General features: G+C 45.8%; 1 protein-coding gene across 4 annotated transcripts in view; it reads right to left on the reverse strand.

Annotated features, from left to right (window-relative positions):
* Nucleotides 1-14,456, reverse strand: part of LOC145338650 (misshapen-like kinase 1) — a 316,064-nt gene that overhangs the window by 53,690 nt on the left and 247,918 nt on the right. For all 4 annotated transcript variants that reach the window (XM_080183038.1, XM_080183040.1, XM_080183039.1 and 1 more), the window contains 3 exons: nt 9,650-9,735; nt 4,099-4,211; nt 2,856-2,953 (listed from right to left, as the gene is read on the reverse strand). In XM_080183038.1, coding sequence (XP_080039164.1) covers nt 2,856-2,953; nt 4,099-4,211; nt 9,650-9,735 — 297 coding nt within the window. The remainder of the gene's footprint in view (nt 1-2,855; nt 2,954-4,098; nt 4,212-9,649; nt 9,736-14,456) is intronic.

Below are 14,456 nucleotides of genomic sequence, written 5' to 3' on the forward strand. Positions count from 1 at the left end.
TACATATTTACCCCAATAATCCTCCTGACACTAAGGGGCAATTTAGCATGGCCAATCCACCTAATCTGGCACGTGGCCCAATTGAGTCTGTACCAAGAACAATCCCACCCAGGTCCCAACCCGTAACCCCATGTACTTGCCCCACTAATCCCCCTGACACCAAGGGTCAATTTAGCACGGGCAATCCATCTAACCTGCACATTTTTGGACTTTGGGAGGAACCTGGAGCAGACAGGGGAAATGCAGTTACAGAATCATGGAATCCTACAGTGCAGAAGGACGTCACTTGGTCCATTGAGTCTGCACTGACCACAATCCCACCCAGGCCTCATCCCCACAACCCCACACATTTACCCTGGCTAGTCCCCCTGACACTCAGCGGCAAGTTAGCATGGCCAATCCACCTAATCCACACATCACGGGGGAGAATGTGCAGACTCTGCAGAAACAGTGACCAAGCCGGGAATTGAACCCAGGTCCCTGATGCTGTGAGGCAGCAGTGCCACCCTTCACTGGGAAATGCTGAACACATTGATTTAATTACCAAGTGAAACTGCCCGAGATGGAACACATCCGATGTTTGGCCAGACATCGAGATTGCAAGATGCTTCTCCGCAGGGTTGGAGGAAGGAAGGGAGAGTTGGCAGGCGATGGCAATGTGGGAGCTGCCATGACAAATGCCAGCTTTTAAAGTCAGGACCACAGCAATTCACCTGTGAGGACTTGATTAAAGGAAAGGCAAATGGCTGAAAGATTTCTTTTTGCCAAGAAGAACTACTGCAAGTCGAGAGGGTAGGTGTTGCTGGGTAATAAATCTTGCGTTGTCAAGTGCTAAAACAGCAGACTCCAGCGTATCTGCTGTGATGTAAGTTTCCCGCCATCAGCTAAGGGGATGAGTAACCAAGTCACACAAACTAGAAAGGCCCCAAGTTAAATTCCCACCTCAAGTCAGCGTGGGCCACTATAATCTGTCAAAACATGCACAAGAGTTGGCAAATCATGTTGCAGCTAAATAAAACCTTGGTTGGACCGTATTTGGAGTACTGCGTGCAGCTCTTGGTCGCCACACTACCAGAAGGACGTGGAAGCTTTGGAGAGAGGGCAAAGACAGTTCACCAGAATGTCGCCTGGTCTTGAGGGTGTTGGCCATGACAAGAGGTTGAATAAACTGGGATTGTTTTCACTGGAAAGGTGGAGGGGGACACCTGATACAGTTCTACAAAATTATGAGAAGCGTAGACAAGGTGGATAGTCAGAGGCTTTTTTCCCAGGGTGGATGTGTGTCAATTACAAGGGGGCATAGGTTCAGGGTGAGAGGGGGAAAGTTTAAGGGAGGTGTGTAGGGGAAACTTTCCACAAAAGAATGGTGGATGTCTGAAACATGCTGCCAGAGGAAGTGGTGGAAACAGGACATTAGCAACATTTCAGAGGCAGCTGGATGGGTACATGAATAGGGCGGGAATAGAGGGATACAGACTGAGTAAGGGCAGGAAGTTTCTGCACTGTAGGGTTCTATGGTTTTTCTTCAGTTAGGGCATCATGATGGCATGGGCTTGGAGGGCCGAAGGGCCTGAACTTGTGCAGTATCTTTCTTTGTATTCTTTCTGGGGGCGGCATAATGGCACAGTGGTTAGCACTGCTGCCTCACAGCGCCAGGGACCCGAGTTCAATTCCAGCCTCGGGTCACTGATTATGCGCAGACTGCACGTTCTCCCCTTGTCTGCATGGGTTTCCCCCCACAGTCCAAAAGATGTGCAGGTTAGGTTGATTGGCCATGCTAAATTGCCCTTTGGTGTCAGGGGTATTAGCAGGATAGATGTGTGGGGCTATGGGATTAGGGCCTGGGTGGGATTGTGGTTGGTGCAGGCTTGATGGGCCGAATGGCTCCTTCTGCACTGTAAGGATTCTATGTATGCCCAAAACATACATAGTGAGGAAGGGAAATATCAGCCAGGACTCCATTCCCTGAATGAAATCCATATTTGCGGGCATCAAACAAGCAGTGTTGAGTAATTCTTGCTGCCTTCCCTGTTCACACATTGTTCACACAAAGAATGTTAATTTAACAAGGCATTAAACTAGGCTTGGCAAGCAGATCACAAACCCCACAGCCTGGGAATTGGCCAAACACAGAAAATGCTGGAAACATGGGAGTGGTCACCTATTATCTGGGCAGTTGACACCTTAAGGTCTTTCATCAAAGCATGTCAAAACTTTCAAATTCTGCTACGAGCTGAGAACCTCCAGTGTTGCCTTTTAGTTTTCTTTTCAACTCTTGACATACAATTGACAGATGATTACTCAGGACAGAAAGTTAGGCACTGGAGAAGATGATAAAAGCCGGGAGTCATAGGGTACAGAGCAAAAGCTGCATGTTTTAAGATAAGATCGTATATATTACACAGCTTTGAGGAAACTGGGAGTCTGCACAGTCAGTACCTCTGGATTTTCAGAGTAAGTTTAAGTTTATTTATTAGTGCCACAAGTAGGCTTACATTAACACTGCAATGAAGTTACTGTGAAAATCCCCTACACTCCAGCGCCTGTTTGGGTAACACTGAGGGAGAATTTAGCATGGCCAATGCATCTAACCAGCATGTCTTTCGGACTGTGGGAGAAAACTGGAGCACCAGGAGGAAACTCATGCAAGAGAACATGCAGACAGTGACCCAAGCTGGGAATCGAACCCGGGTCCCTGGTGCCACCCAATTGACACCATACTGGCTCTTGTCTGAGGCACATGGTACTTAGGATTGTGCAGTTACTTTCCAGGTTACGTCACCCCTTTGCCCCCAGATATCAGTGTGACTGATGCACTCGTTAAGCCTCCTTCATTAGTTACTGCTGACACTTACAGCAGGTCTTCCAGGCCGTGAGGTGGTGCGTATCTCCTCCGACTTCCCGTGGCTTGGGAACTGCGAGAGAACTGGCGATCCTTCAGGTTTAGAGGAAGCTGCAGTGAGAAGGCGAGGAGAAATGGGAAAGGCGAAAGCATCAAATGAATAGCCTACAAATCAAAACCAAGGTCAGCAGCTAATTTGAATCAGGATAAGGTCATTGACGATTGTCATCCTAAAACGATAACCTCAAACTGAGCATCTTTTTAGGTTTTAAACATTAATATTTTTGTTTAAATCTTCACTCATCTCTCAAAACAATCCTTTCAGTTGAATGCGTTGGTCCACAGGTTCCAAAAACTAAACAGCACAAACTCCTTACGAGGGTTTTGTGATTGACCGAGGAAAATTATCACAGACAATACCTTCCGCATTCTTTGAATCTGTAAAATGCCTATATTGCACAGAGAGGCCATTCGGCTCATCAGATCTGGCCTGACCCTGCACTCTATCTCAGCCCACTTCCCACCCTATCCCTGCAGCCCCGTGCATTGATCATGGCAAATCCACCTAACCTACACATCTTTGGACACTAAGGGACAATTTAGCATGGCAAATCTACCTAACCTACACATCTTTGGACACTAAGGGACAATTTAGCATGGCAAATCCACCTAACCTGCACATCTTTGGACACTAAGGGGCAATTTACAATGGCCAATCCATCTAACCCACACAGCTTGAGACACTAAGGGGCAACTTAGCATGGCCAATCCACCAAGCCTGCACATCTTTGGAGTGTGGGAGGAAACTGGAGCACCCGGAGGAAACCCTCGTGGACAAGGAGAGAATGTGCAAACTCCACACAGACTGTGACCCAAGGCTAGAATTGAACTCAGATCCCTGGCACTGGGAAGCAGCATACACTAACTGTGCCACCATGCTGCCCTTTGCATGTGTACAGTCTCTGAGGCAATTATTAAATTCTACAGCTGTATTATTGAGCCTGCAGCACAGAAACAGTCCGTTAAACCTACCATTACTTTTACATGAGCCTTCTCCATCTTGATCTTCCCTATCAACCTTCCTCCCTCATAAGGTGATGAAGCTTTCTGCTCAGTGCTAGTTCCCTGAGTGATTTCCTGTGGTACCACACACTCACAACACTTCTTGCATAAATCTGTTCGTGTGGAGATAAGCTAATCTGTTGTTCCTGATTATATTTAGAGTCTGAAGTGGAACTTAGAATCAGCTGACTTACTTGTAATTCTGTTGCGCTCCATCGAACCAGTCCCAAGCACTCGGTGGGGGCCAATCAGTGGGAGGCTGTCTGCTCGCTCCCATCCTGGGTCAATCCTACGTAGGTCTGGATTGCTGGAACCGAATCAAGTCACATGAGTCAAGAGGGCATTTTTGGAGTGTGACACTCAACGGTTTGTAACACTGGATCGCTGTTTCGGTTATACAGGGCACAAACTCCTCAGGGGGGCAACGCACAGCTGTTTGTAACCATGTGGCTAATTTTTAGAGAATGGAATCACAGAATCCCTACACTACAGAAGGAGGCCCATTCGGCTCATCGAGTCTGTACCGACCACAACGCCACCCAGGCCCTGTTACCACAACCCCACACATTTACCCTGCTGACACTAAGGGTCAATTTAGCATGGCCAATCCACCTAACCCATTTTTGGACTGTAGGAGGAAACCGGAACATCCAGAGGAAACCCACGCAGCCACGGATAGAACGTGCAGACTCCGCATTGGGACTCGAGAGCGGAATTGAACCCACGTCCCTGATGCTGAGGCAACAGTGCTAACCAATGTGCCAGCATGCCGCCCGTGAAGTAGCTTAATTCATCTGCCAAATATGAAAGACATACAGATATATTTACATAGCACCTTTCACAACCTGGCAAGGAGGTGATGACTTTGTGGTATTATCGCTAGACTATTAATCCAGAAACTCAGCCGATGTTCTGGGGACCCGGGTTCGAATCCCACCATGACTGATGGTGGAATTTGATTTCAATAAAAAAATTATTTGGAATTAGGAATTTACTGATAACCATGAAACCATTGTCAATTGTCAGAAAAACCCATCTGGTTCACTAGTGTCCTTAAGGGAAGGAAATCTGCGTTCCTTACCTGGTCTGGCTTACATGTGACTCCAGGGCCTCCAAGCCTGCATCGACCATGCTGCCTGACTGAACTAAAACCCCCTACCCCCGGGGACCATATCCCTCTATTCCCAACCTATTCATGCAATTGTAGTTGACTCTCAACTGCCCTTGGATAACTAGGGATGGGCAATAAATGCTGGCCCAGCCAGCAATGCCCAGGTCCCACAAATGAATAAAAGAAACTCAGGACATTTTTTTCCTTATCTGAGGAAGGATGTCCTTGCTAGACAGGGAGTACAGTGAAGGTTTACTAGGCTGATTCCTGGGATGGCAGGTCTGTCATATGAGGACAGACTAAGTAATTTAGGATTGCATTCATTGGAGTTTAGAAGAGCGAGAGAGGATCTCATAGAAACTTATAAAATTTTAACAGGGTTAGACAAAGTAGATTCAGAATGTTCCCAATGATGGGAGAATCCAGAACTAGGGGTCATAGTTTGGGGATAAGAATAACTGAGATGAGGACAAATTTCTTCACCCAACAGGTGGTGAATGTATGGAATTCATTACCACAGAATGTAGCTGAGCCAAAATGTCTGATTTCAAGAAGAATTTAGATACAGCTCTTGGGGCTAACGGGATTGAGGGATATGGAAGGAAGTGGGGGGAAATCAGGATATTGAATTGGATGATCAACCGTGATCAAAATGAATGGCAGAGGAGGCTTGAAGGGCCGAATGGTCTACTCTTGCTTCTAGTTTCTGTGTTTCTATATTTCAATACTCTTCAGAAGCAGCCAAGTGGTGTGATTGCATTAGAGGAGATTCATCAGGATGTGGACTGGGATGGAGTTATAAAGAGAGATTTGATAGACTTAGATTGTTTTCCTTTAGAGCAGAGAAGGCTGTGAGATGTATAAGATTATGAGGAGTGAGTAGGGAGCAGCTGTTTCCTTGGTTAAGGGGTGAATCATGAGGAGGCACAGTTTTAGGGTGAGGGGCAGGAGATTCAGAGGGCATTTGAGAAAACATTCTTCACTGGAGGGCAGTGGGAGTTTCATAGTCATTGGCTACGAGGAGAGGTTGGAGAAACTTGGTTTGTTCTTGCTGGAACGACGGAGGTTGAGGGGCGATCTGATAGAAGTTTACAGGATTATGAGGGGCATGGACAGAGTGGATAGTCAGAAGCTTTTATTCAGGATGGAAGAGTCAATTACTAGGGCTATAGGTTTAAGGTGCGAGGGGCAAGGTTTAAAGGAGATGTGCGAGGCAGGTTGTTTTACACAGAGGGTGGTGGGTTCCTGGAACTCGCTGCCGGGGTAGGTAGCAGAAGCAAATATGATCGTGACTTTTAAGGGGCGTCTTGACAAATACATGAATAGGATGGGAATACAGGGATATGGTCCCCAGAAGAGAAGGGGACCTGAACATTCAGTTCAGTCAGGCAACATTGTTGGTGCAGGCTTGGCGGGCTGAAGGGTCTGTTCCTGTGCTGCAATTTTCTTTGTTCTCTATTCTTTAATAATCTGCCACTTCAACCTTCATGCCTGCAGCCATTCAACCGCAGCACAACATTTAGCAAGTCAATTTATCCCTGGAGAGAAGCCAAAGAAAAGTCTGGAGGTGAAGGGGATAACACAGGGCACAGGATGGCTGTGTGCTAAGTAATAACTCAACTAGTTAACCACTCTGGCATTTGCTTCAAATATTGTTGAGGAAACTATGGAGCAAAGAGTGAAATCGCTTCTATATCGACCTAATCAGCAAGGATACTGGAATGGGGAAAAAGGATAGCAGGATCCAAGTGTTGACAGGTTCACCTCAATTGGAACAGATGCACCATAGAAAGTATTATTTCTGGATGTATCACAGCTTGGTATGGCTCCTGCTCTGCCAAGACTGCAGAAAACTACAAAGGGTCATGAATGTAACCAAATCCATCATGCAAACTAGCCTGCCATCCACTGACTTTGTCTACACTTACCGCTGCCTTGGAAAAGCAGTCAGCACAATCAAGGGTCCTACGAACCACGGATATTGTCTTCCACCTTTTTCCGTCGGGATAAGATATAAAAGAACAGCTTCTTCCCTGCTGCAGACTTTTGAATGAACTCACCTTGAACTTTCTCAACACCCTAGCTATGACTGTAACACTACATTCTGTATCCTCTCCTTTCCCTCTCTATGAACAGTATGCTTTGTCTGTATAGCGCGCAAGAAACAATACTTTTCACTGTATCCCAACACATGTGACAATAACAAATCAAATCAATTTAAAACAAAGCTCTCATCTGCTATTAGGGTTTTACCACCTTCATCCCACAGTAAACAGGCTAAGCTCAAATCATAGGGCATGGGCACAATTCTCAAAGTGAAAACTGCAGAAGCAGAGACAGTAATGACCAGGTCAGAAAGAAATATTATCAGGAAAGATGGGGCTAGTGCGACTGAAGCAAATTCAATGATATGGCACTTTTGGGAATCACACCAAGAGATCCAAGTCATTTAAAGTGATAGTCACTGGCTAAATGGGCTTCTAATTTTATAAAACAAATGATAGAATCCCTACAGTGCAGGAGGCCATTCAGCCCGTTGAGTCTGCGCCTACTCTCCGACAGGACATCCCACCCAGGCCCTATCGTCGTAACGTCATATATTTGCCATGGCTAATCCCCCTAAACCTACAAATCTTTGGACAGTACGGGACAATTTATCCTGGCAAATCCACCTAACCAGCACATCTTTCGGGGTGTGGGAGGAAACCGGAACACCCGGAGGAAACGCATGCAGATACAGGGAGAATGTGCAGACTCTGCACAGACAGTGAACCAAGCTGGGAATCAAACTGGAGTCACTGGCGCTGTGAGGCAGTAGTGCCACTATGCTGCCCATTCTTGGACTTTTAACCCTTGCTTTTAAATATGGAATTTCATAACCTATTCACTTCTGCAAGAAAGGTACATATCTTTTTTTCATTCATTGGTGGGACATGGCACTCGCTGGCTGGCCAATCCTTAGGTGCCCGAGGACCATATGGCCATAAGACACAGGACCAGAATAAGGCCACTCAGACTATCACGTCTGCTCCACCATTCAGTCATGGCTGATTATTTTTCTTATCCCCATTCTTCTGCCTTTTCCCCATAACTCCTGATCTCCTTATTAATCAAGAACCTAGCCATCTCTGTCTTAAAGACACTCAATGACCAGGTCTCCACAGCCTTCTGTGGAAAAGAGTTCTACAGATTCACCACTCTCTGGCTGAAGAAATTCCTCCTCATCTCTGTTTTAAAGGATTGCCCCTTTAGCCTGCGGTTGTGCTCTGATTCTAGTTTTTCCCATTAGTGGAAACAGCCTCTCCATGTCCACTCTATCCAGGCCTCTCAGTATCCTGTAAGTTTCAGTAAGATCCCCCTCCCATTCTCTAAATTCCAACAAGTACAGACCCAGCTCCTCGTACAACAAACTCTTCATTCCAGGGATCATTCTTGCGAACTTTCTATGGATCCTTTCCAAGGCCAGCACAACATTCCTTACATATAGAGCCCCAAACTGCTCACAATACTCCAAATGGGACTGACCACAGCCTTATACAGACTCAGGAGTACATCCCTGCTCTTGTATTCTAGCCCTCTCGAGATGAATGCTAACATTGCATTTGCCTTCCTAACTGCCGACTGAACCTGCACGTTAACCTTAAGAGAATCTTGAACAATGACTCCCAAGTCCCTTTGTATTTCTGATTTCCTAAGCATAGTCTAGGCCTCCACCCCCCTTCTACAGTGTATAATCTCATACTTTTCCATATTGTTTTTCACCTACCACTTCTTTGCCCACTCTCCTAACCTGTCCAACTCCTTCTGCGCCCCACCCCGCTTCCTCAATACTACCTGTCCCTCTACATTCCTTTGTATCATCTGCAAACTTAGTAACAGCGCCTTCAGTTCCTTCCTCCAAATAGTTAATGTATATTGTGAAAAGTTGCGGTCCCAGCACTGACCCGAGGCACACCATTAGTCACCGGCTGCCATCATGAGAAAAAGCCCTTTATCCCCACTCTCTGCTTTCTGCCAGTCAGCCAATCCTCTATCCATGCCAGGATCTTACCCTTAACATCATGGGCTCTTAACTTATTTAACAGTCTCCTATTGGGCGTCTTGTCAAAGGCCTATTGGAAATCTAAATAAATCACATCCACTGGCTCTTCTATCTAACTTCCTTGTTACCTCCTCAAAGAAGTCTAACAGATTTGTCAGTTGAGAGTCGACCACATTGCTGTGGCTCTGGGGTCACATGTAGGCCAGACTGGGTAAGGGTGGCAGATTTTCTTCCTTAAAGGACATTAGTGGGTTTTTCTCACAATCAGCAATGGTTTCACGGTCATCAGTAGATTCTTAATTCCAGATATTTTTAAATTGAATTCAAATTCCACCAGCTGCCGTGGCAAGATTCAAACCCGGGTCCCCAGAACATTAGCTGAGTTTCTGGATTAATAGTCTAGCGATAATACCACTAGGCCATTGCCTCCCCATCAGCGGTTCTTGAACATACAATTATTCTAATGAGCTGGCTGGGTGCTCTCCAGCATCTTCTGTTTTGGTTCGTTTGCGTTCTGATTGATCACCCTGTTGTCTGGAAGGATAGACAAAGCGAGAATAAGAGTATCAGAGTGTTGAAAGCTTTATATTACCTCGCACGCGGTGCCTGCCCCGCTCGATTTATCAGAGCACTACTGCTGTTCAGCGCCGTAGCTATGGAGGTCGTTCTCTGAGGGACCTGCACCCAAAAGAGAAACACAATCTGTTGGTGCACAATTCCAACAATAAATCCGTTCTGAATTAAACATGGATTTTGGCTTCTTTCAAGTCACGCTCAGACAGATCTATCCCTCTTTTGGGAGACCACTGTGACCTGGCAGTGGCACAGAGCTTTTGACAGTCCAGCTGTATTCGAGAAAAATAAACAACCGCGCCTTGAACTTCGTGCTTTGGTCTGTCAAGCAGTTTCTCATGTGAAAGGTCAAAGTGGCAGGGCTGTGAGTGATTGCAGCTTTGTGAACAGTGGCCAATTAATTATAAGCACCAGCCACAGCGGATTGAGTGCTAACCTGTGCAACACTCCATCTGTTACTGAAAGTGCTCTTCAGCCAATCTATAAAAGGATTGCAAGTGCTCCCCGTTACTGCTAATGGTAGCTGCAGTTAATACCACGGTGTTAAACAGTTTCACTTATACAGCGACATGCATCTCGCATGAGTTCAAGTGCAACAAGTGACTCCAAAACACATTTGTTTGGGTGCGGAACTGGCAGTTATTTTGATCCAAAGCGGTGCAAAAAGTGTTGAGATAACCAGCTAATTTTGTTTTTGTAATATTGTACGAGGTGGAAATGTTGGTTTTAAAGTTTAATTACCTTTGTCACAAGTCGGCTTACATTCACACTGCAATGAAGTTACTGTGGAAATCCGCTAGTTGCCACACTCCAGCGCTGTTCGGGTAATTCTGAGGGAGAATTTAGTTTGGCTAATCCACCTAACCTGCACATTTTTCGACACTAAGGGGCAGCTTATCATGGCCAATCCACCTAACCTGCACATCTTTGGACAGTAAGGTGCAATTTAGCATGGCCAATCCCACCTAACCTACATATCTTAGGACACAAAGGTGCAATTTAGCATGGCCAATCCCACCTAACCTACATATCTTAGGACACAAAGGGGCAATTTAGCATGGCCAATCCACCTAACCTGCACATCTTTGGACAGTAAGGTGCAATTTAGCATGGCCAATCCCACCTAACCTACATATCTTAGGACACAAAGGTGCAATTTAGCATGGCCAATCCCACCTAACCTACATATCTTAGGACACAATGGGGCAATTTAGCGTGGCCAATCCACCTAACCTGCATATCTTTGGACAGTAAGGTGCAATTTAGCATGGCCAATCCACCTAACCTACGCATCTTTGGGCACGAAGGGCCATTTTGCATGGCCAATCCACCTAACCTACACATCTTTGAACACCAAAGGGCAATTTAACCCCGACACCGACCTACAATTTAACCCCACCTAACCTACAAATCTTTGAGCACTAAGAGTCACATTAGTATGGTCAATCCTCCTAACCTACACATCTTTGGACGTAAGGGGCAATTTGGCAAGGCCAATCCACCTAACCAACACGTCTTTCAGACTGTGGGAGGAAACCAGAGCACCTGGAGGAAACTCACCCAGACATAGGGAGAACGTGGACACTCCACACAGACAGTGACCTGAGGCCAGGTTAAATAATAATTGTTACCGGCATGCGAGTTGGGGTTACCAAAAGAGGTCAATGGAGTCAAGGTACAGGTCGGCCTTGGTGTAATTAATAGGGGGTTAGGCTAGATGAGGATGAATGGCTGTCTCCAGTTATTGGGGCTTTCTTGTTGTGAGCTTGCATCTAGTTGCTTTCAGAGGATCTGGCCTGGAATGAAACACTCGAATTGCATCGGCTGAACCTCACTGGTGTCCAATATACATTTGAAGGATCTAGCTTAAGAGCGTTCTGTGTCTCTACGGTGAAGCGTTGAGTGGGTTATTTGTTCACAAGTTCTCCTCTGTGTCAGAAGGTTGTGGGTTAAAGTATTACCGCAGGACTTGAATTAGAAAAGTAGGCTTGCGCTCAAGTGTGGTACAATAGGAATGTTACAGTGTCAGAGGGGCCACATTTCTTATGAGATATTAAAAGAAACTTCCAATTGTCTGTTGCAGCACTTTTAAAAACTCTTCAATCAATATTCATAGAACATATAGAACATAGAACATTACAGCGCAGTACAGGCCCTTCGGCCCTCGATCACAACGGTAGCACAGTGGTTAGCACTGCTGCCTCACAGCATCAGGGATGTGGGTTCAATTCCTGGCTTGGATCACCGCCTGTGCGGAGTTTGTACATTCTCCCCCCTCTCTGTGTGGGTTTCCACTGGGTGCTCCATTTTCCTCCCACAGTCCAAAGATGTGTGGGTTAGGTGGGTTGGCCATGCTAAATTGCCCAGGCCTGGGTGGGATTGTGGTCGGAGCAGACTCGATGGGTTGAGTGGCATCCTTCTCTACTGTAGGGATTCTATGATGCTATCTCACTTAAAAAGTGCTTAAACAGCACGGTAGCACAGTTAGCACTACTGCCTCACAACGCCAGGTTGGATTCGCGCTGGGGTCATTGGCTGTGTAGAGCCTGCACATTCTCCCCGTATCTGCATGGGATTCCTCCAGGTGCTCCGGTTTCCTCCCACAGTCCAAAGATTTGTGGGTTAGGTGGATTGGCCATGCTAAATTGCCCCTTAGTGTCCCAACATGTGCAGGTTAGGCGCATTGGTCATGGTAATTTGTCCATATCAGACAGATTAGCAAGGTAAATAAGTGGAGTTATAGGAGTGTGGCCTGGGTGGGATTGCTATTGTTACAGACTCGATGTGTCGAATGGCCTCCTTCTGCACTGTAGGGAATCTATGATTTTATTCACATGAGTGATAAAGATTTCAGTAATGCAGCTTCACATTGTGACAATGTGGCAGTGGAGGCGTTTTTTTGAAATTGGGCAGCACTGTGGCACAGTGGTTTGCATTGCTGCCTAGCAGCGCCAGGTACACAGATTTGATTCTTGGCCTTGGGTCAGTGTGTGTGTGGAGTCTGCACAATCTTCCCGTGTCTGCATATGGGTTTCCTCCGGGTGGTTTGGATTCCTCCCACAGTCTGAAAGATGTGCAGGTTAGGTGGATTGGCCGTGCTAAATTGCCCCTTAGCGTCCAAAGGTGTGCAGGTTAGATGGATTGGCCATGCTAAATTGTCCCTTAGTGTCCAAAGATGTGCAGGTTAGTGTCCAAAGAAGGCAGAAATAAATGTGCCCTTCATAAGCTGAAAACTTTCACAGGGAGACAACTGACAGGGGGGGGCAAGAAATTACTGCATATCCCCATATCAAATTAGCACTTGGAAATAGCTTCAGAAGTGGAACCAAACTGTGTTTCAAAGTGTTTAATTAAAACAACCACCCATGTGTGTTACTGATATCACCAGCCTCAAGATCTCTCCCTGAACGCTATTGAGAGAACTTCTGCTCAGTCCACAGCTTTCACACAAGATCCCAATGCTGCACACGGCAAGTCCAGATCAAGCGTGATCAGCAGAGAAGGGAGTTGGAGTTGCAGGGTTAGAGTTAAAGTTTTAAAGTTTAACGTTAATTTATTAGCGTGTCAAGTTGGCTTATGTTAACACTGCAGTGAAGTTAGTTAGGTCGGCATGGTGGCACAGTGGTTAGCAGTGCTACCTCACAGCGCCACGGATCCAGGTTTGATTCCCAGTCTTGGGTCACTGTCTATGTGGAATCTGCATGGGTTTCCCCTGAGTGCTCCGGTTTCTTCCTACATTCTGAATGACGTGCTGCTTAGGTGCATTGACCTGAACAGGCACCAGACAGTGGTGGCTAGGGGAATTTCACAGTAACTTTGTTGCAGTGTTAATGTAAGCCTTACTTGTGACAAATAAACGAACTTTTCTTTACTTTGTGAAAATCCCAAGGGAGAATTTAGCATGCCCAACGCACCTAACTAGCATGTCTTTCAGACTGCGGGAGGAAACTGGAGCACCCAGAGGAAACCCATGTAGACATCAGGAGAATGTACAGGCTCTGCAAAGACAATGACCCGAGCTGGAAATCGAAGCTGGGTCACTGGCTCTGTGAGGCAACAAGGTTGACCTCCATGCTGCCCCTGGAGGGCAGGTGATAAGTGAGCTAATGCAGTCATATGGAATTACATTATCACTTTACAATCATTTAGTATGTCGTAACTTTAATAATGTCATTCTAAATTCACAAATCCACATTTATTATGGAAAATGCTTGGTGAATTGTCATTCTCTTGAGTTCCACACGCCGACCAGTGGCGGTATTGCAGTCCCTCCATCAGGATTTGATTTGATTTGATTTATTATTGTCACATGTATTGGGATACAGTAAAAAGTATTGTTTCTTGCATGCTACGCAGTCAAAACATACCGTTCTCTCATGTGAATAAAAACACACTTCTTCCGTTGGGAAAAAGATACAGAAGTCTGAGGTCATGCACTGACTGACTCAAGAACAGCTTCTTCCCTGCTGCCGTCAGACTTTTGAATGGACGTACCTCACATTAAGCTGATCTTTCTCTACACCCTAGCTAAAACTGTAACACTACATTCTGCACTCTCTCCTTCTCTTCTCCCCTACATACTCTATGAATGGTATGCTTCGTCCGAATAGCAAACAAGAAACAATACTTTTCATTGTATACTAATACATGTGACAATAATAAATCAAATCAAATCCTTCTCCCTATGAATGCTATCAACAGTATGCTTTGTGTGTTTAGCGCGCAAGAAACAATACTTTTCACTGTATCCCAATACATATGACAATAATAAATCAAATCAAATCCTTCTCTGCTATATAATTGATGAACGGTATGCTTTGGCTGTG

The sequence above is a fragment of the Carcharhinus amblyrhynchos genome, unplaced genomic scaffold, assembly GCF_965287045.1.
Source record: "Carcharhinus amblyrhynchos unplaced genomic scaffold, sCarAmb.v2.hapA chromosome_128, whole genome shotgun sequence".
Lineage (NCBI taxonomy): Eukaryota > Metazoa > Chordata > Chondrichthyes > Carcharhiniformes > Carcharhinidae > Carcharhinus > Carcharhinus amblyrhynchos.